General features: G+C 42.6%; 4 protein-coding genes and 1 long non-coding RNA gene across 7 annotated transcripts in view; 2 read left to right on the top strand and 3 right to left on the bottom strand.

The window, feature by feature from the left end:
- The window catches only part of LOC310744088 (uncharacterized protein), a gene marked incomplete at its 3' end in the record, with an annotated part of 165,157 nt that overhangs the window by 99,500 nt on the left and 42,978 nt on the right, over nucleotides 1-22,679 (bottom strand). The window lies entirely within an intron of this gene.
- Nucleotides 1-22,679, bottom strand: part of LOC310743194 — a 75,498-nt gene that overhangs the window by 28,840 nt on the left and 23,979 nt on the right. The window lies entirely within an intron of this gene.
- LOC310742997 (zinc finger and SCAN domain-containing protein 23-like) overlaps nucleotides 1-22,679 on the bottom strand; it is a gene marked incomplete at its 3' end in the record, with an annotated part of 64,219 nt that overhangs the window by 26,955 nt on the left and 14,585 nt on the right. The gene's annotated exons all lie outside the window — the stretch shown is intronic.
- The window catches only part of LOC310744065 (uncharacterized protein), a gene marked incomplete at its 3' end in the record, with an annotated part of 147,265 nt that overhangs the window by 115,524 nt on the left and 9,062 nt on the right, over nucleotides 1-22,679 (top strand). The gene's annotated exons all lie outside the window — the stretch shown is intronic.
- Nucleotides 272-15,325, top strand: LOC310742986 (uncharacterized protein). 2 transcript variants are annotated; one of them, XM_083572987.1, is made up of 2 exons: nucleotides 272-295; nucleotides 13,139-15,325. In XM_083572987.1, the coding sequence occupies exon 2, from the start codon at nucleotides 13,323-13,325 to the stop codon at nucleotides 14,742-14,744; it is 1,422 nt and encodes a 473-aa protein (XP_083429113.1). In that variant the 5' UTR covers nucleotides 272-295; nucleotides 13,139-13,322; the 3' UTR covers nucleotides 14,745-15,325. The 2 variants fall into 2 exon arrangements, with proteins under 2 accessions (XP_083429113.1, XP_083429112.1); XM_083572986.1 differs by lacking the exon at nucleotides 272-295 and adding an exon at nucleotides 436-725.

The following is a 22,679-nucleotide window of genomic DNA, read 5'->3' as shown; positions in this document are numbered from 1 at the left end:
AGGCTTTAAAGCTAAACTGAAGCTTGGGGACGGGATTGAGCTGCAGGCACCGAGGGGAAGCAGCAGACCCCACGCTGTGCAGTCTCAAGCTTCGACTGAAAGCGGCCAGCTTCCAAACAAAGAAAACAAATCTGGACTAAAACTAAAGCAGTTATTATCTGCGGATTTTAAAAAAGAAAATTAACAAGATTTGGAGTGCTGAGGGCGAAAAAAGGGAGTCCGTCCCAGCGGTAGGGAGAAAATGGCGTCTGGCGGAAGACTGAGAGAGGACTGAAAGTAAGAAAGCAGCTGCCAAGTGAGGTTCGGAGAAAATCCTTGGTTACTATGTTCCGAAGTAACAATTTGTGGGGAAACAACAGAGAGGCATAGAAGGGGAGGAAAAACTTCTTTGTATCAGGCATAGAAGGGGAGGAAAAACTTCTTTGTATCAGGCATAGAAGGGGAGGAAAAACTTCTTTGTATCGTCTTGGTTGAAGCGTCCTGTGCCAGTGGTCGGAGAGTGAGCTTAAAATGCCCACCAGTGAACACCAGTGAACTCTGCTTTTTTCCTGCTGTTTGTAAAGAGGTTGGGCAGAAGTATATGTTGGAGTAACAGTCAGTACATTTGCAGGAGCAAGAAAGAAGAGACTTGGGGATTGCTGTGAATTGCTGTGAATATCTCCTGAAGTTCTATCTGAGCCTCTCCTTTGCTTTTTTCGCCCTCTATGTGGGGGAGGAGATAAACGGTACGCTTTATAATGCTTGATTACCGGTCTTGAGTGGGGAATTTATGGATTAAGCTGATAAGGAACCGGAAAAAGAAGATTTTGTATTTGGAGTACAACACGAAGAATAAGTCTTTGACTTTTATTTTTATCTTTACTTCTTACTCCTGTTTTTTCCCCCTCTCCCCCCCCTTCTTCTTTCCTGATCTTTTTTCCTCCCTTTCCTTACTCTATCGCCCCTCATGTATCCCCTTCCCCCACCCTTATTTTTTCCCCCTTCTCTCTTTTTATCTGCTCTCCCTCCCTCCTTCACTTTCTGCTCTCTCCGTGTTTTGGAGGTTTCATTCCCTTCTTTACTTTTTGTGCCTTTCTTCCTGACACTCTATGGCAGTCTCCCCATCTGGTCCTCCAGCCACGTGAAAGGGGAAATTCCATTTGAAGAACAAAGAAACGGAAAGTAACTTTACTTAAGGAAGGATTTTTATTGAATTTACGGGAACTGCTGCCACTGTGTGGGGAAACAGGGGAACTGCAATTGGGAAATTTGAAAAACAGTATACGTTAACTTGCGACCCCTAGGGGTGGAAATTAGAATAACATTAGTAAATAAATATCTGATTAAGCAATTGTGACAGAATGAAGAAAGGAGTGGGAACACCAGGAGAAAGAAGACCATCTAGACAGGAGAATGGCAAGAATGGGAAAGAGATAAAGGACTATGATGCGTTGATGGTTGAAATAAGAAAGGAGTTTGAACAAAATGAACAATATATTGAGAAAAAATTGTTAGAAGTTCAGGATACATTAGATAAGAAACTGGAGGGGGTGGTGGGAGAACTGACAGGTAAAGTAAAGGACTTAACGGTAAGATCTAAAGTGTTGGAAGAGTCAATGAAAAGGGCTCAGAAAGATCTAAAGGAAAGTAAAAAGGAGACAGATAGGATCAGAGGAGAAATAAAGGACATAAGTAAAACACAAGAAGAACTACTGGATAATATGTCAATGCTAGAAATGAGGCAGAAACAGTTGAATTTGAAATTCAGAGGTACTCCTGAGGGGATAAACAAAAATATAAGAGCTACATTAATTAAAGAATTAGCAAACTGGCTGGACACGAGGAAAGAGGAGATAGGATATACAAAAGCAAATGCATTTCGAATAAAGGTAAAATCTGCCAGAGCGAGAGGGAAGAAATTGCTGGGGGATGTACTGGTTATGTTCAACTCTATGGACATGAGGAATGAGATATTGAGATTAAATTATAATAAAAACTTATGCATTGATGGGAAGGCAATTATTGTATTCAAGGAGGTTCCAGCCAGATTTCTTTGACGTAGAGACATCAATAAACAACTAGTGGGTCAGTTTAAAAAAAAGGAATTCAATACAGGTGGGAATTCCCGGAGGGGATCTCATTTTATTATAAAGATAATAATAATAATAATAATAATAATAATAATAATAATAATAATAATTTTTATTTATACCCCGCCCTCCCCAGCCAAGGCCGGGCTCAGAGCAACTTACAAGCAATAATAAAAACAAGTTGAATGATTACAACTTAAAAACAAAATTAAAATACAACATTAAAATATTGAAACATTAAAATATTAAAATGTAGCCTCATCGCAGGAGGAGAAGGAAAAGAAAAAAGAAAGAGAGGGAGGGAATCAAATTGGCTCCAAGCCAAAGGTCAGGTGGAACAACTCTGTCTTACAGGCCCTGCGGAAAGAAATCAGATCCTGCAGGGCCCTGGTCTCATGAGGCAGAGCGTTCCACCAGGCCGGAGCCAGTGTTGAAAAGACCCTGGCTCTGGTTGAAGCCAATCTAACTTCCTTAGGGCCCGGGACCACTAGGGTGTTGCTATTTATGGACCTTGAGGCTCTCCGTGGGGCATACTGGGAGAGGCGGTCCCGTAGGTACGAGGGTCCTAGGCCGTGAAGGGCTTTAAAGGTCAAAACCAGCACCTTGAACCTGACCCTGTACTCCACCGGGAGCCAGTGCAGCTTGAAAAGCACTGGGTGAATATGCTCACATGGCAGAGACCCCGTGAGGATCCTCGCTGCAGCATTCTGCACCCACTGGAGTTTCTGGGACAGCTTCAAGGGCAGCCCTGCATAGAGCGAATTACAGTAGTCAAGCCTGGAGATGACCGTCGCATGGATCACTGTGGCCAATGATAAGATAAGAGATTTAAGCTATTTAACCCCCAGGACCTCGAGAAATTTGCCAGAAGATATGAAAAGGAGCTGGGGAAGGTGGAAAAGAAAAGAAGAGAGGAAGAACAACAGGAGAAACAGAGAGGAGAGGGAGAAGAGGAGGAGGAGGAGGAGAGGGACGAGGGGGAGGAGGAAGAAACAGACAGCAAAGAACACCAAGGTTAAAACAGGACTTAATTTTGGTTGGTAATTAAATAAAAATGGCCTTTAAAATATTGTCATGGAATGTGAACCGACTTAATAATAAAAATAAGAGAAATCAAATTGGACATGTGCTGATTAAACGGAATCTTGACATAATCTGCCTGCAAGAAACCCATGTTGCAAGAAAACATAAGAGGATTTTAAGTAATAAAAGATTGGGGAAAGATTTTATTGCCTCTGACAAAAATAAAAAAGAGGAGTTGTGTTCTATATAAAAGAAAAATATGACCCAAAATTAATCTATAAAGATGAAGAAGGAAGAGTGATAATAGTACAAATAACTTTCCAAGGAGAGAGTATAAACCTAGTTGGAGTCTATGCTCCTAACGATAAAAAAGCAGACTTTTATTTGAAATTAGCAGACATATTGCTTGACCTCCTAGACCAACATCTGATATTAATGGGAGATCTTAATGGTGTGGTCATCCCAGATTTGAATAGATCCATAAGAAAAAGAGATACAAATGAGGGTAAACTACCCAGGTCATTCTTTGACCTGGTGGATACTACGGGACTAATAGATATATGGAGACTTAAAAACCCCACAATGAAACAACCCACCTTTTTCTCGAGTCCAAATCAAAGCTGGGGAAGATTAGACTACATCTGGGTATCAAAAGAATTAGTCCCGAGGTCATTTAAACCAGAAATCCTGCCACGGACTCTATCTGACCATAATCCGGTGTATTTGGAGGTGAGAGGAAAAGACCCTTCATCATTTAGATGGAGAATGAATGAAAGCCTCTTTAATGATCAGAAGATAATAGATAAAGCGAAAGAAACAATTACAGAATATTTTAACTGGAACCTAAATAAAGAAACACCCATAGAAATAGTATAGGATGCAAGCAAAGCCGTTATGAGAGGCTTTTTGATTTAATAAAACAGTCATCAAAGAAGGGGGAGAGAAAAGAAAAAAGAGGAAATATTAGCATACCTTGTGGAGAATGAAAGACTGCTAACAATTAAACCAAAAGATGAAAAGAAAAAAAAATATAAAGATGTTGCAAACTCAGTTTTCCATGGTAGTGAATCAGGAAGTAGAGTGGAGAATTAAAATGATGAGACAAAAGAACTTCAAGTCTGCTAACAAAATAGGAAAATATCTGGCATGGCAATTAAAGGCAAGAAAAAAACAAAATATAATATGTAAAATAAGAGAGGGAGAAAAGATAATAGAAGATCCCAGAGAGATAAGAAGGGCTTTCCAGAAATACTATAAAGAGTTATATAAGAAAGAGAAAGAAGACGATCATAGAATAGGGGAATATCTACAAAAACATCAATTACAACAAATTACAAAAGAAGAAAGAGAACAACTGAACCAGTTAATCACAGAACAAGAAGTCAGAAAGGCAATAAAGAAGATGAAGATTGGGAAATCTCCAGGCACAGATGGAATATCGGCTAAATACTACAAAATATTATGTGATCAAATAACACCAGGATTATGTGAGGTTATGAACAATATCTTGAAAAAAGGCAAAATCCCAAATACGTGGAAAGAAGCCTATATAACCCTAATCCCCCCAAAAGATACTGATGGCCTAGAGGTTAGAAATTACAGGCCCATTTCAAGTTCAAGTTCAAGTTTTATTGCGGCAAAGCCAGTGACACTAAACACCACAAGATCAAACAAAAAGAAATCAACAACAACATCAGAAAAGAAAAGAAAAGAAAAGAAAAGAAAAGAAAAGAAAAGAAAAGAAAAGAAAGATTACACAAGGGAACTTCGCAGTGTGCCATTCAACAGAGGAGATTTACGCTTCCTGATTACTAAAGTGCAAAATTTGGCCACCTCATATGATATTGAGCTTGAGGAATCTTCCAGAAGGTATTTTCGTAGAATTTCGGGGGAGGATTCCAAATAATGTAGGGGTATAAATTTTGATAAAAGCGGCAAAATAAGTTGAACTCGTTCTTCACTATAAAATTCGCAAAATAGAAGGATGTGTGTGACAGATTCTACCTTATTAGACATACAGGGGCAGAGACGCGCATGCATTGGTACCCGCGTGAATTTGCCGTACAGCACTGCTGAGGGCATTGTCTCAAAGCGGGCTCTAGAGAAAGCCCATCTATAAGCTTCGTTAGTGATGTTAGTTAAGTAAGGGGCAGCTGCAAAATTAGGCCAAGCTTTTAAGCATCTATACGTCTCCGGGAGTAGGGCGTCTTCTTGTTGTAATTCGACATCGTAAAGTCTCTGAGTGATAATTGCTTTTGCCTTGTTCGGAGTTTCAATAAAAAGATTTTCAGGGTTTAGGCCAATTTGTTTGATCTTATTAGTTATTTGCATAAGCCAAGGAGGATAGGGAGCTGCGGCCAGGAAGCAAGGTAACAGTCCCTTAGGATTGTAATGGATTTTCAGCCAGAGGGATATTACTTGCTCCCAGACTTTTAATTCCACTCTGGGCAGTCCTGCCTCTTGACAGGCCCATTTCATTACTGAATAATGATTATAAATTATTTGCAGATGTTTTGGCGGGAAGACTGAAAAGGCTTCTAAACAAAGTAATCCATAAAGATCAAGCTGGCTTTTTACCGGGGAGACAGCTGAAAGATAATGTGAGAATGGTATTAGATATTATCGAATGTTTAGAAAACAGAATTGATAAACAAGCAGTGTTGATTTTTATCGATGCGGAGAAAGCATTTGATAATGTCTCCTGGCAATTTATGAAAAAGAATTTAAAAATAATGGGAATAGGAGAGGAATTTATGAAGGGTGTAGAAGCAATATATCACAATCAAACAGCCAAACTCATTATAAATAATAATGTTTCAGAGATTTTTGATATCTCAAAAGGGACGAGACAGGGGTGTCCTCTATTCCCCCTGTTGTTTTTAACTGTACTAGAGGTACTCAACAAGACCATGAGAGAAAATCCAGAAATTAAAGGGATTAAGGTTGGACATAAAGATTTTAAAATAAAAGCGTTTGCGGATGATATAGTATTAACTTTGGAAGATCCAAAGAAAAGCTTAAAAGAGGCACTACAAAAAATAGAAGAATTTGGCAAAGTAGCGGGGTTTAAACTTAATAAGAACAAGACTGAAATGTTAGTGAAAAACATAAGCAAAGAAGAAACAGAAGAACTGCAACAAGAGACAGGAATCACAGCGGCTAACAAAGTCAAATATCTGGGAATATGGTTGACAGCAAAAAACATAAATCTATATAAAGATAACTATGACACCACATGGAGAGAAATTAAGAAAGACTTGGATATCTGGAATAGACTGAGACTCTCTTTTTTTAGGGAGAATATCAGTGATTAAAATGAATGTCTTACCTAGAATGCTATTCTTATTCCAAACAGTACCAGTGATCAAAGGGTTGAAACAATGTAAAGAATGGCAGAAAATATTGGCAAGATTTGTCTGGCAGGGAAAGAGACCAAGAATAAAGATGAAGATCTTAGTGGACAAAAAAGAAAGAGGTGGCTTTTCCTTGCCAGACATGATTCTTTATTATGAAGCAGCTTGCTTAATATGGATAAGAGATTGGATAAAACTAGAGATTACGGACCTTCTAGATTTAGAAGGATTTGACAACAGGTACGGGTGGCACTCGTACCTGTGGTATGGTAAAGCAAAGGTCCACAGGGGTTTCTTAAATCTTATAATTAGAGGACCCATATATGACGTTTGGGTAAGAAATAAAAATTTGTTAGAAAAGAAAACCCCCTGGTGGATCTCACCAACTGACGTATTAATTACAAAAAAAACTAATATGGAAGGAAAGAGAGCTACTTATGAAGAGTTTGTTATGAAAACGGAGCAGGGGATTAAGTGAAAGACGTATGAAGAAATAAAGAACCTATTGACAGGGTGGTTACAACACCACCAAGTAAATGAGATACTAAAAAAGGATAAAAAAAGGTTGGGATTTGAGGAAAAGAAATCAAAATTTCAAATCGATATTATAGAAGGTAGCAACAAACTTTTGTCCAAAATGTATGACTTATTACTGGACTGGTTTACTAAAGATGAGGAGGTAAAAGAAGCCATGATTAAGTGGGCCATGGATTTTGGATATAATATAGACTATAGCATGGCGTGAATTATGGAACGTCAATATGAAGCTTACGGCGTGTACGGCCTTACAGGAAAATATGTGGGAAATGATATATAGGTGGTACCTCACACCGGTAAAATTGGCAAAGATGTATAGAATAAAAAATAGGAAGTGTTGGAAGTGTGGTGAGGCAGAAGGAGACTTATATCATATGCGGTGGGTTTGTGGGAAAGTGAAGGGTTTTTGGGAATCAATTTATAATGAGCTTAAAAAAATATTTAAGTACGCGGACTTCCTGTTGAGCGCGAACCTGTCGCAAGTGGGAATCTTCCCGGCTGGGAGATTCCGTGCTTTTTGAGGAAAAAAGGTGTGCTACAGGGCGCAGTAGCCCCCCAAAATACCCTCAGTGGAGAACATTGAGGGTCTGGTTCCCGGCAAGCCAATTTGCAAATCGCCTGGCCGTCAGGTAGCCCTGTAAGGGTGAAGAGTACGGCGGAGAGAGAAGCAGGCAGAGGGAAGCCATTAACTATCCTCTAAAAAGTGTAGCCCTGAACTTGCAAGGGAAGCGACCGACACTCAAGCTTAAGAAATTCGGACCTAATTGGGATAGAATTCGGAAGTTCAAGGCTAAAGGAAGGTTTCGGAGCAAAAAGAATTAAATGTGGAGTTCAGCTGTATCTGCAATTGAAAACAGACGCAGAACTGTCAGCAGAGCGGGAGCAAGCTGTGTGAGTAATGGCTAGCGGTCGTTGCCGCTTTCTCCTCTAAAACTTCTAAGCTAAGAAAATAGCTAAGAACTAGCAATAAGATAAAAAAGAAACAGAAGAGGAAGCAGAGGGACGTTTGACTGTTATTTTTGGCAAATCTTCGGTGTGTTGGTGGGGGAAAGAAAGAGACAAGATTAGAAGGAATTCTTAGTTTCACTTTTAATAAAGAACTGCGCAACTGGATGTAAGGACTTCCTTCGCCACTGTTACATTGCTATACTCTGGAAAAATGCCAGCAACGTTTTTGGAGAAGTGAATATTTTAACGGATAAAAGGGGAAGTTTTATGCTCTGTAATAGATTATAATAATCTGACTTTTGAAATTGAACAATGCCACAGGTTTTAAGGGTTGATGGTGAGCGTCAAAATTAACTTCTAAAAAAACACTGCCCCCCCACTGCCCCTTCCCCCCCCCTTCCTTCTCTTGTCGTTGGAGTATAACACCATTGCAGAAGCTTTGTAGAGTGGTTTTAACGAATGGATAAGGCTCTGGATATAATTTTGTTTGTTTGTTTCCCTTTTTCTTTTTTTTTGTGGGACTTATTTTATGGTTTTCTGCTACTTCTTTACTTCCTTCCTTGGACTAATCTGGGACTGGAGAGTTTGAAGACTACACTGGATTATAATTTGAGTATAATTAAAATCTAAAATAACTGGTAATAACAAAACTGAGAAAATATATTATTTTTTACTTTTTTATGGTTTGGTCCTTTTCTTCCCCTGTTGCATTTTATTTTCGAAATGACGGATTGGAATTAGCCTAAGTGGTGGCAAGAAGATTTTCGTCTTTCTATCGTCTCTTCATTAATGAAAAGTTTTAAAACCTTGGCAAAAAATTGAAATTTGAGGACTGTGAATTAGTGAATTCTCCTAACAAAAAGGCTAAAAGTAGTATCACGATTATATTCTCTCTTTTGGGATTTTTTAAGATAATAAGAGTATCTCCATTGGGTTATATTTTATTTTTATTCTGGCCATTTATTTTGTGATGTAGGAAATACCTGAGTTGATATATTGATCGGAGGAGTTCGGTGTTAGTTTTTATATGTTATTGGGTTTGCTAAATATTGTATTGGGCCTTATATACTGGTTGTGCTAATTTTGGTGCATTAACTTTGGTAGGAGTGTGAAGAGACTAAAAGATATGTCACACCAGCAGAAAAAAACAAGTGAAGGGGGGACACCGGCAGATAGGAGAAGCTCAAAACAAGAGTCAGATTTTAAGGGAGAAATATTGAAAATGTTTGGAGAAATTAAAAATGATATAAAGCAGAGTGAAAAAAAATTAGAGGCCAAATTAGAACAAATGGACAAAAGGATTGGAAAAATGGACAAAAAAATTGATGAAACAGTAAATGAATTAAAGGGACAATTGAAAGATGTGACTAAGAGAACACAAACGTTGGAGGAGGGGATGAAGAGGACAAAACAGGAAATGAGGGAAGTGAGGAGAGAAGAGGAGAAAATAAAGGTAGAAATGTCAGAGATTAATAAAACACAAGAAGAAGTCTTGGATGCGATTGCTATGAATGAATTGAGGCAGCGGGAGACTAATTTGAGGTTGAGAGCCGTACTAGAGATACAGGGTGAAAATATTAAAGAGAGACTGATTGCAGAAATAGCACAATGGTTAGAACTTCAACCAGAGGAGGTAGCTATGACAGTGCAAAATGCATTTAGAATGAAGGCAAGAACAACTAAGACAAGGAAATCTCCGGGAGACTGTCTAATTATATTCAAGGACAGAGAAATGAGAAATATGATCTTGCAGAAGAACAGAGAGAAAAGATTGAATATCGATGGGAATTATATAATTATTTTTAAAGATATACCGATCAGACTGTTGAAACTGAGAGATCCATATAAACCATTGGTGCAAATTTGAAAGAAGAACAAAATAGAATTCAAGTGGGAATTTCCAGAGGGGATCTCTTTTTTCTATAAAAGTAAGAAACACAAACACACAAGCCCAGAGGAAGCAAGCAAGTTTCTGAGAAGATACAAGGAATTAAGACCAGAAGAGGAAGAAATAAGAGGTGCAGCAGCAGGAGCAGGAGCTACGGGGGAAAGTGGATTGGGAGAGGGGGAAGAAGAAGATGGAAGAAACACAGAAGAAGAAGAAGTACAAGAAGAAAGATTATAAAATTTTAAATAAAATTTAATTAATTAGGATAGCAAGATGGCGTTAAAATTATGGAATTTGAATATTAATGGGATGAACGATAGGAAAAAACGGAATAAAATTGAACAATATCTAAAAAAGGAAAATTTGGATATAATATGTTTACAAGAGACACATGTGGTGAGAAGACATAGAAGAGTTTTGATCAACAAAAGACTAGGAAATGAATTTATATCATCAGACAAAAACAAAAAGAGAGGGGTGGTATTGTATATAAGAAATAAAATTGAAGCTCAGCAAATTTTCAAAGATGAAGAAGGAAGAATAATTGCAATCCAGATCAAGTGGCAAGGTGAAAAAATAATAACAGTCGGGATCTATGCACCAAATGGAAACAAGACTGATTTTTATAAAGATTTGGAAGAGAAACTGTTTGATTATATGGACCAAAAGATTATAATAATGGGAGATATGAATGGAGTAGTGTCAATGGAAATGGATAGACTGAGAGCATCAGGAATGAGTAAAGAGGGAAAACTACCCAAGACTTTTTTCTCCATGATTAAGAATTGTAACTTAATAGACATTTGGAGACTGAGACATCCACTTGACAAACAGTTTATGTTTTATGCAGCATCGAATCAGTCAATGTCGCGAATCTATCAAATATGGGTATCTAATGAACTAACTCCAAGAATCATGCAGGTTGAAATTCAACCCAGAGTGATCTCAGATCATAATCCAATCAAATGTGAAATAAGAGGTTACGAAGAAATACTCCATCATTCAGATGGAGAATTAATGACTACCTTCTAGATGATCAAAATTTTTTAGAGGGGGCACAAAAGAAGCTGGCGGAGTATTTTATGAACAATTGTAATAAGGGTACAAAAATGAATGTAGTGTGGGATGCCAGCAAGGCGGTGATGAGAGGATTTTTTATCCAACAGAATTCAATAAAAAATAAAAGCAGAGAGAAAGGCAAGAAAGAAATTTTAAGACAAATAATGGACAATGAACAAAAATTTATTGAGAAACCAGACAATTTGAAAATAAAACAGAATATAAAAGCTCTGCAAACACAATTTGCTATGATAATAAATAAAGAAGTGGAGTGGAATATAAAAAAATTGCGACAAAGGAATTGATAGTAAAAGGAGGAAAATGGAAAATGAAACCTTATGAAGATGTGAAGGAGCATGTATATGATTGGTTGCATTATTATCAGGTTAATGAAATGTTTAAAAAGGATTTTAAAGAAAGAGGTTTTGATGAAAAAGAATCAAAATTTCAAATGGAAATAATAAATAATGAGTACAAAATTTTATCTAAAATGTATAAAATGTTGCTGGAATGGTATACAAAAGACGAGGAAGTTAAATCGGTTATGATACACTGGGCCAGAGATTTGGGTCATAATATACAGTTCAATGACTGGATAAAATTATGGAATGAAAATATAAAATTTACGGCATGCACTGCGTTAAAGGAAAATGTGATGAAAATGGTTTATAGATGGTATATTACACCCGTAAAATTGGCAAAAATGTATAAAACATGTAATAAGTGTTGGAAATGTAAAGAAAAAGAGGGAACATTTTACCATATGTGGTGGGATTGCAAGAAGGTGAAGGGTTTCTGGGAACTGATATATAATGAGTTGAAAAAGATGTTGAAATATACATTTGTTAAGAAACCAGAGGCTTTTCTTTTAGGAATAGTAGGAAATGAGATAAATAGAAAGGACTGTAAACTTTTCCAATACGCAGTAACTGCAGCAAGAATACTACTGGCCCAAAAATGGAAACAGGAACAACTACCAACGTTAGAAGAATGGAGAATGAAACTGATGGACTATGCAGAACTAGATAAACTAACGGGGAAGATCAGATATCTATGAGACCAAAAGTTCATCGAAGATTGGGGAAAATTTTCATATTATTTGAAATGTATATGTGATGAGCAAACAACGCTAGTGGGATTTCAAGAAGCTCTGTGAATGTTTGAGGAATATTGTGTAGAAGAAAAATAAGAGGGTGAAGGTATATAAATTGCAATATAAAAATTAGGAAATGTGTAATTAAAAAATTGAATAATGGATGATTGTTAGAGAGGCTGAAGGAAGTCCAAAAGAGAAAATATGTGATAAATTTCGATTGGATATTATAAATGTATGTTGGAAAATCAATAAAAAATATTTATAATAAATAAATAAATAAATAAATAAATAAGTACAAAAAAATCTTTTCTAAAAAAACCTGAAGCCTTTTTATTGGGACTGAAAGGGAAGGAAATTAAAAAGGATAAAAATCTTTTCTTGTACGCCACGACAGCAGCTAGAACTATGTTGGCCCAGAACTGGAAAACTGATACTCTACCTACAATCATGGAATGGCAGACCAAAATGATGAATTATGCAGAATTGGCTAGATTGTCGGGAAAAATACGGGACCAAGATGAAAAGAAGTTTGTTGAAAATTGGATTAAATATTTGGTATATGTAAGAGAAAATGGTAAAACTTTAAAGACACTGGCAGGGTTGGAGTAACTCTAACGGCATAAGACAAAATAGTATTAAATAGAATACGCGATGTTATAACTATATGATACTTACCGAAGAGATGAAGGGAAGTCCGAAGCTCGGCAGAGCTTAAGGCTTAGGTGGATGGATAAATGTATAATGAGCGTATGTATTCTATGTGTATGTGTAATAATGAAAATCAGTAAAAACTGATTTAAAAAAGAGAGAGAGATAGAGGTGGATGGAGGATTATGATGCCGAGGATGGGGAATGTCCAAAGGAACGATGAACCAGAGAAAAGGGGGACCTCTTCATGGACAGAGAGCAGCTGCCTTTCCTGTGAGGAAACAATTAATTTGAAAAGGCTGTATTCCAAGATCATGCTGTGCTATTAACAATGAGTGAGGATTGTGAAAGGTGGTGATGCATTACTATCATTTGACATCATTGCATCTTCATTTCCTAAAAACTGGGAACATGGGTAGGAGGCGGGGGAATATAGGAAATGTTGAAATAAGAAAAGCTGCTAATGGCATTTGATGTGTTCTCTTTCCCTTTGTTCTCTTCCTTGAAACCAAATTAGGATTGCCTTTCTGCCCATTCTGAAGAAGGTGATACAGAAGACAGTCAGAATTCTGGGAGATGGGGAACCTTTCGTTTCATTAGGAATAGCCATTAAAAAGTGTGAAATGTGGAATATGCTTCACTGAATGAGCACACATATCTCACATCAATAAACTCAAACAGGGGAGAAACCATTTAAAGGTATGGAGTGTGGAAAGAGCTTCAGTCGAAGTGATGAACTTGGAATACATCAACAGACTCACACAGGGCAGAAATTATTTAAATGCAGGGAGTGTGGGAAGAACTTCAGTCATAGGGGAAACTTAACTTTACATCAACGGACTCACACAGGGGAGAACCCATTTAAATGCCTGGAGTGCAGAAAGAGCTTTAGTTCCAAGGCAACCCTTAGATCACATCAACAAACTCACACAGGGGAGAAACCATTTAAATGTATGGAGTGTGGAAAGAGCTTCAGTCAGAATAGATATGTTAAATTGCACCAGAGGATTCACACAGGGGAGAAACCATATAAATGTATTGAGTGTCGAAAGAGTTTTAGTGATAGTGGAAGCCTTAGAAAACATCAACGGACTCACATAGGGGAGAAACCGTTTCAGTGTATGGAGTGTGAAAAGAGCTTTAGTGATAGTGGAAGCCTTAGAAGACATCAACGGAGTCACACAGGGGAGAAACCATTTAAATGCATGGGATGTGGAAAGAGCTTCAGTTTCAATGCAACCCTTAGATCACATCAACAAACTCACACAGGGGAGAAACCATTTAAATGTTTGGAGTGTGGAAAGAGCTTCAGTTTCAATGGAAAACTTAGAAGACATCAACAGACTCACACGGGGGAGAAACCATTTAAATGCCTGGAGTGCGGAAAGAGCTTTAGTGATAAGGGAAGACTTAGAAGACATCAACGGACTCACACAGGAGAGAAACCATTTAAATGTTTGGAGTGCGGAAAGAGATTTAGTGAAAATGGAACACTTAGAACACATCAACGGACTCACACAGCGGAGAAACCATTTAAATGCCTGGAGTGTGGAAAGAGCTTCAGTCAGAATGGAAACCTTAAAACACATCTAAAGATTCACACAGGGGAGAAACCATATAAATGTTTGGAGTGTGGAAAGAGCTTCAGTTTCAATGGAAACCTTAAAACACATCAACGTACACATACAGGGGAGAAACCATTTAAATGTATGGAGTGCGGAAAGAGCTTTAGTGATAGTGGAAAACTTAGAAGACATCAACGGACTCACACAGGAGAGAAACCATTTAAATGTATGGAGTGTGGAAAGAGCTTCAGTTTCAATGCAGCCCTTCAAAGCCATCAACGGACTCACACAGGGGAGAAACCATTTAAATGTATGGAGTGTGGAAAGAGCTTCAGTCAGAGTGGACAGCTCAATATACATCAACCGATTCATACAGGGGAGAAACCATTTAAATGTTTGGAGTGCGGAAAGAGCTTTAATGATAATGGAACACTTAGAAGACATCAACGGACTCACACAGGGGAGAAACCATATAAATGCATGGAGTGCGGAAAGAGCTTCAGTCAGAATGGAAATCTTAGAAAACATCAGCAGACACACAGGGCAGAAACCATTTAAATGTATGGAGTGTGGAAGCAGCTTCAGTCAGAATGGAACCCTTGATTTATGTCAACAAACTCACACGAAACACAAACCTTATAAATATCAGGAAAGTAGATAGAGGTTCAGTCCTAGTGGAAGTTCTAAATCAACAGACTCACGGACAGGAAGAACTTTAGTACTTGAAACCCTTCAAACCATCAACAACCTCACAGAGGAGAAGCAGTTTAAATGAAAAGATTGCAAAAAGTGCTTTATTTATAAAGGAGTGTTTATCTGGATTGCTGGTGGTCAGTGAGGATTAGGGCCGGGCGATATATTGTTCCAAACTGGTTTCTAGACCACATTGTGATAACCTTTCAAAAACAATTGATATGGCAACATACCAAGAATCACAGTGTGTGTTTCTGGGATGCCCATTTGCCTGGAAGCAGCCGGCAGAAAGCTTTTATTCATGAAGCCCCTGAATATGCTGAGTTGCTGACTTCCCTCCCAGACGACAGGAAGCGAAAGACACACATCCATTGCCCTGCGTCCTTCCAGCCTCTTTCCTCCCTTGCTCCCTTCTACTGGTTTGTGTGCCTGACTTAGATATCCTGTGTGCTCTATTTTTTTACTTCTGAAACTGGATTTCCCCTCAGGAGCTAAGTTTTGTGCCTCACTGGGGACCCAGTGAGAACTGTATGCTTTGAAAGCTCAGTAAACTATTATTGAAGTAGTCCTGCTGCTTCTCTGTGTGTTTTTGACCTCAGTGTGGGAATTGATCTACACGTGGCCCCTACTCTCCTCCTGCTCTGGAGTTGCTTTACTCAAGCATGCAAGACGGGTCCATCTGTGTGCACTCAAAAGCAAATAAAGTAGGAGTCGCCTTTCTATGAGAGTACAGTGGTAGCTTGGGTTACAGACGCTTCAGGTTACAGACACTTCAGGTTACAGACTCTACTAACCCAGAAATAGTACTTTGGGTTAAGAACTTTGCTTCAGGATGAGAACAGAAATCGCACAGTGGCAGCAGGAGCCCCCATTAGCTAAAGTGGTGTCTAGGTTAAGAACAGTTTCAGGTTAAGAACAGACTTCCGGAAGGGATTAAGTTCTTAACCTGAGGTACCACTGTAATGTGTTTTCAACTTTTTTTTGGTTTTTTAAAATTTTGTAATCTGCTCTAGGAGATTCGGATTACAGACAGGGTGTGGAGTTTGGAACTGACAGGGTCAGAACTCCGTGGTGTCCTGTATCTGGGAGGAGGAGGAGGAGCTTGTCGCAGAGCAGTGAGTCACGGCGTGTGCCTGCCTTCAGACTTGCTTTCACTTCTCACTGAGCGGCCGCTCGGCACAGAGGCTGCGAGTGTGCTTTTGGAGCACGGCTGAGAATGTCACCAAGTTCCGATGGAGTGTGACTGTTTTATGGCTTGTAAATAAACGCTTCTAGAGATAAGAACCGAACTGTCTCTGGACTTGATTTATCCCTCATCTCACACGGACACAGGACCGCTGCTACTCTGCTCTCCTGCCAGGTCAGCTTCTGAACAGAGCTGCGCAAGGGAAGCGTGACTGGACGCAGGGGTTTTTATTTACGCAAAGGTTATGGATGTACGTGTTTCCTGATAAGTGTGAGAAGGGAGAAGGCTGCCAGCGTCGTGTTGCTGTGATCTCCTGCCAGGAGATGCCGGAGAGCGGAGCCAAGAGCCAGAAGGAACGGCTGCTTCAGAAGTCCAGCTTGCTGGCAAACTTGTGAGTACGCTGAAGCCCCGGGGGGAGGAAGATGGCTGCTGCTCAGGAACAGCAAGGCCATGAGAGCTACCCCGGTGAGAGGCTGAATGGGGCCAACTGGGAGGCCTGGTCAAGAAGAGCAAGGGGGTGGTTTGTGGCCACAGGGCTCTGGAGTCCAGTCCAGAAGGAGCCGGCCCCACCCATGCATGCTGCTGCTCTGCTGAGTGAGAGAGAGCAGAGAGAGCTCTGCATCTTGAAAGCAAGTGTGGACGCTTTGCTGTTGCCCCACCTGGAGGGCGTTAAAACGGCTCAGGCCGCTTGGCAGGTGCTGAGGAGTCTGTGTGAAAGCTCAGCAGGAGCCAAGGGCCGGGAGGAAGCCGAGGGCCAAGGGAGCAAGCCTCAGGCCGAAGTGGGAGCCAGATCAGAGGGGGCTAGAGGACGCCCAGAGAGAGCACCAAGCCCAGAGGGGGCTGGGGCTGTTCCGGGAAGCTGTTTCTCTGCTTCGACACGTCTGAGTGCTGGAGAGCAGCTGAGAGCTGTGGAAGAGGGCACAGGCTGCACCCCAAGAAGGAGTGGGGGGCAGGCCAGGCAGGCCATTCCAAGAGCTCTGAGAAAGCAAAAGGCTTCGAAAGTTGTTTGTGCTTTGAGACGACGTCCAACAGCGCTGGGAAGCATCCGCTAGAGGCCCAGGCTGCCAAGGACACCGGCCGGCGTGGAATGTCAACAAAGCAGGTTCCCAAGGCCAGTTCCCAGCAAAGACGTGGGAAAGCAGCAGGCCAGGAGGAAAAGGAAAACAAGGCGTCTTATCACCTCACAGCTGCGATGGTGTCTCTGAGAAAAGGCAAAAGCCTCAGTCGGGGGGAGGCTGTGGCCATGGCAACCGATGGGAGTGCGAGCAACGCCACGGCATCTTTGGAAAACAGCCAGAGACACTCTTTATCTCTCGTGGTCGATTTGGGAGCTTCGCATTGCCTAGTGACCTCCAGAGGGCTCCTGAGGAACTGCAAGACAGTTAAAACTGGACGCTATGTTACCTTAGCAGATGGGTCTCAAAGACCACTGACTGAATCTGGGTTTCTTTATTGTTCTTTTATAGATCATTGGGTGCAAGCTTACGTGGTACCAGAGCTTGCTCACTCTCTTCTAAGTGTGCCAGCTCTTATGGCTGCTGGGTTCGATGTTTTGTTCTCTAACAATTTGTGTTCCTTCTACAGGAATGGGAAGAAGATCTACAGTGTCCAGAGAAAAGGCACGCTCTTTCTGGTGGAGATGCCCATTGAAAATGGGGCTGGTGGGAAAATGGGGCTGGTGGAAAATGGGGCTAGTGGAGAGTCCATTGACGACGCCCAAGGGCAGTGTGCTAATGTCCCACCACACCATGATTGTATCCACTTATGGCACAGGAGATTTGGGCACGTAGGGTGGTCATATGTGAAGAAGGCCACAGGCAACACCATTGGGTGCAGGTTCAAAGCATGTGACAAATACCTAGATTGTCAAGCCTGTAAGCAATCAAAGGTCACGACATGCTCATACCCCAGGTCTGAGAGGAGAACCAGTAAACCCTTTGAACTTGTGCATGCAGATTTGTCGGGCCCCATGCCGACACCTTCGTTAGCTGGATCTAAATGGGTTTTGCTTTTGGTTGATGATTTTTCTAAACATTCATGGCTTTTTGCGCTGCAACAGAAGTCAGAAGCAGCTGCACTGATCAGGGATTGGATCACAGCGGTAGAGCTACGGTTCTCTACCAAGGTGATTTCCTTTCAATCTGATCGGGGGGGGGGGAGTTCACAGGTTCTGCGCTGCAATCGTTCTTCAGGCAGAAGGGTATCAGTCATCGACTGACGGCCCCCCACTCTCCGCAACAGAATGGGGTTGCAGAGAGAAAATTTCGCACGCTACAGGAATCAGCGAATGCTATGTTGGCAGACTCGGGTTTGCCACAGTGCTTTTGGGCTGAGAGTTATAAAACAGCTTGTTTCCTGCAGAACAGGGTGTTCAATTCCAGTGTAGGGGACACACCGTACTTTCTGCTTCATGGGAAGCCGCCAAAGGTGCATTTTCTGCGCACTTTTGGGTCTACGGCTTGGGTTCTCATTCCAAAGGCCATGCGCAGAAAAGGTGAGCCAAGATCCAGGAAGATGATCTTTGTAGGCTATGAGCCGGGTTCAAAGGCGTGGCGCTTCGCATACCCTACTGGCAACCAGTCCAAGCTGCTTATTAGCGGCAGTGCTGAGTTTTGCGAGCAGAGTGGGTGGAAACGTCTTCACGGGAATCCGGATGTTCTGGTAGACTCAGATGAGGAAGAGGAGGGCGAGGCTGAACCTGTTGCTGAGGTGCACAGTCCACAGCCACAGAGTCCAGAGCCGGGATCTCCAAGGGAGAGGCTCCGTGTCTCTCCAAAGGGAAGTCCCAGGACCCCTCCACAGGTCTCTGTCAAGTCTGAGCCAAGAAGTGAACCATCCTCGCCAGCAGAACCAGCTGTTCGCCCTAAACGGCGCAGCAGGTCAGAGGGGGATGATTCTGACATAGAGGATAGAAGGGTTGATCCAGGTGAATCAGGCGCAGTTCCAGAATTCACGCTGAGGAGGTCAGCAAGATCAACCAAAGGGAAGCCACCTGAAAGGTATGAAGCCACGAGTGTCTGGGTTGGTGTGGCTAGATGTGAACCTGAATCCTTTGAGGATGTTCAGAGGTTGCCTCGGGAAGAAGCCAGCAAATGGCATGAGGCGATGCAGAAGGAGATGAACTCAATGGAGTCTCTTGGAGTGTTCTCACTCACACAGCTGCCGGCTAACCAGCAAGCTGTAGGCTGCAGATGGGTTTACCGACTTAAACCCACAGAAGCAGGGGAACCACAGTATAAAGCGAGATTAGTGGCCCGTGGATTCACACAGAGAAGGGGTGTCCACTTCACAGAGGTATATTCGCCGACCTCAAGGGCGGAGACTTTGAGAACGCTTTTGGCGATAGCAGCACAGAGAGGTTGGAAGGTGAACCATTTTGATGTAGATGTCGCCTACCTGAACTCAGATCTCCAGGAGGAGTTGTACATGCGTCCTCCTCCAGGGTTTGAAGTCAGTGAGCCAGGCGTCGTGTGGCGGTTGCACAAATCCATCTATGGATTACGCCAATCTGCCAGGAATTGGAATATGTGCCTACATGAAGCCTTAGAAGAGCTAGGTTTTAAGAGATCTCTTGCAGACAGTTGTCTTTACATTAGAGAGTCAGGCTTGCAACAGCAAGTGGCCCAGGTGTTTGTTGATGACATCTTGTTAATGACAAGGACAGGTGAACAGGTGGAGAAGTTTGCTAAGGAGCTTGGAAAGCGGTTCAAGCTGAAGCAACTTGGAGATGTCAAGTCCTATCTAGGCGTAGAGATCACAAGAGCAAGTGATGGAAGCTTTTTGCTTCGACAGAAAGGTAAGATTGAACAGTTGCTTGAGAAGTTCAGGATGTCTGATTGTGCAGGTGCCAGATCACCCATGGAGACTGGGTACGTGAAGGAGTGTCAGCAAGTAGAACGCGTGGTGTTCGAAAATACTGAACTCTTTCAGTCAGCTCTGGGTAGTCTGTTGTATCTGTCACAGTGGAGCAGACCAGACATAGCGTTTGCTGTCAATCTGCTCAGCAGAGAGGCTTCAAGTCCTAGTGTGCAGGCCTGGAATGGTGTTAAGCGGGTGCTACGTTACCTGCAAGATACCAAAGACTTTTGCCTCAAGATGTCAGCTGAGGGTGATGTCAAGCTGACTGCCTGGGTGGATTCGGATTGGGCTAACCTTGAGGACCGCAAATCAGTGTCAGGCCTAGTGGTGAAGTTTGGGGACTCAGTGATTGGGTGGAGGTCCCGGAAGCAAAGTCTCATAGCGCTTTCATCTACTGAAGCTGAGTTCAGTGCGCTATCAGAGGTTTGCAGAGAACTGGAGTTCTATGTGTGTTTGGTCGAGGAAATCTGTGGAGAGAATTGTCTGCCCGTTGTGGTGCATGAAGACAATCAACCATGCCTCAAGTTGGCTGAGACTGGGCAATTTAAGGCGAGGACCAAACATTTAGACATACGTTTCCAGAATGTATGTCAGAGCGTTCATGAGGGGCTAGTTGCTCTGAAATACTGTCCCTCAACAAAGAACCTCGCTGATGGTTTCACATAACCATTAACCTTCCTGAAGCACGAGGAGTTCTGTGAGGGTCTGTGTATGGGGAAAGCATTGTTGGCTATTGTCCCCAGATGCAGGACAAGAGGGGGTGTGGAGTTTGGAACTGACAGGGTCAGAACTCCGTGGTGTCCTGTATCTGGGAGGAGGAGGAGGAGCTTGTCGCAGAGCAGTGAGTCACGGCGTGTGCCTGCCTTCAGACTTGCTTTCACTTCTCACTGAGCGGCCGCTCGGCACAGAGGCTGCGAGTGTGCTTTTGGAGCACGGCTGAGAATGTCACCAAGTTCCGATGGAGTGTGACTGTTTTATGGCTTGTAAATAAACGCTTCTAGAGATAAGAACCGAACTGTCTCTGGACTTGATTTATCCCTCATCTCACACGGACACAGGACCGCTGCTACTCTGCTCTCCTGCAAGGTCAGCTTCTGAACAGAGCTGCGCAAGGGAAGCGTGACTGGACGCAGGGGTTTTTATTTACGCAAACAGGGAACTAACAGTAATGATGATGATGGTACATTGCTTAACGCTCCCCCTCCCCAGTGATGAATACTTGAGGGCACTCCTGGGTCCATCATGGTCGCTTGAGGCCCATGTCCAGCTCAGGCTAGTTCCCCACCCCACAGACCTTTTGGGACAGAGAGGACATGGCCCTGGTCTTCCCTGCTCTGCACCAGATGGGACGGTTGCAACACTCTCTGTGTGGAACTGCCCTTGAAGGCGACTTGGGAACTGGCCCAAAATGAGGCAGCCAGATGATTGGCTGGGCTGCCTTTCTTTATGAATGGCATTTCTCTCCCACCTCTTTGCCCAAGGAGATCAAGGCGGCATCCATGGGTCTACCCCTCCCCACTGAGTCCCCCCACAACAAACACATTGGATTCCTGTTTTAAAACAGTTGCACTGGTTGTTTCCTTTCCAGCAGGACCTCTCCTGCTCTCAATGCCTTGGCTTGTGAGACCTCCAGTGGTGCTTTCATGGAACTATAGAAGTGGATGGCACCCCAAGGATCATCTAGCTCAACCCCAGGCAATCTGAGAGGCCACGCTTGCATCTGGAGGAACTGAGCACTGGAGGAGAAAATGGGCCCTGCAGGATCAGGCCAGAGGCCTCCCTCCTATAGGGGAGACAGAGAAGAGGAGCCACCCATTGCCCTCTCCTCCTCCTCCACAGATTGGCCTCCTCCTCTTTTAACGCCACCTTTATTGGTGGCCTCTGCCTCTTGTGGGAGGGAGTTCCACAGGTTTTACTCTGTCCTGCAAGAGGAAGCGCTTTCTCTTCTCTGCCTTCCTTCCTTCCTTCCTTCCTTCCTTCCTTCCTTCCTTCCTTGCACAGGTGAGGTTTTAGGGACCAGGGTATATTTCATGTCCGAATGTTTCCATCCGCGGACAACCTCTGTCATAAAAGGGGACTGATCCATACATCTGAATGGGGTTTCTCTGCATGCATTTCCCCACTCCTGGACCCAAGGGGTCAGCAGCGCATCCATGCAAAGGAAGCGCAGAGCTGCCGCCCTCCTGCGACCCTCCGCGCCCTGACTTGCCCCCCTCTTGCCATGCAGCGCTGGGACCCCCGCTCTCCCCATGGGCCCTATCCTGGGAGAGAGGAGACTCACCGGATCCCAGCAGGTGCCTCCAGGCAGCCTCTACAGAGCCGAACCAACGGGACCCCCACACGCCCGACTTCTTGCAGGAAAGGGAGGGATTGGGCTTTCGCTCTGGAGGACCCTGCCCCCCCCCGTCTTACTTTCCTGTCTAGGAATCTAACTCGATTCCGTTTAACCCTTGGCAAGCCGAGCGCACCCAACTCACGCCTCTCCCTCTCTCGAGAGCCGGAGAATCGCGCAGCAATGGCATCCCGAGAAGGCGGAGCAGGAGAGGTTTATGGATTACTTCCGGCAAGGGATACATTCAGTTTTGGACAGCAGTTGAACAGCTGGCCCCCTAACAGCTGGCCCCTGAACACGGGTCCTAAGAAATCCTCACTGGCTCTAGATCCGTTTCTGAGCACCATTCAAAGTGTTGGTGCTGACCTTGAAAGCCCCAAATGGTCTCAGCCCGAGGAAAACATTTCCGCAAAAAGATCAAAAC

Source organism: Podarcis filfolensis (genome assembly GCF_964270895.1).
Source record: "Podarcis filfolensis genome assembly, chromosome: 10".
Taxonomy (NCBI): domain Eukaryota; kingdom Metazoa; phylum Chordata; class Lepidosauria; order Squamata; family Lacertidae; genus Podarcis; species Podarcis filfolensis.
This window is presented reverse-complemented; position numbering and strand designations above follow the sequence as displayed.

What these genes read in the sequence shown, in the direction of transcription:
- LOC310742986 (XM_083572987.1), top strand. Translation starts at nt 13,323, where the DNA reads ATGGAGTGTGGAAAGAGCTTCAGTCGAAGTGATGAACTTGGAATACAT.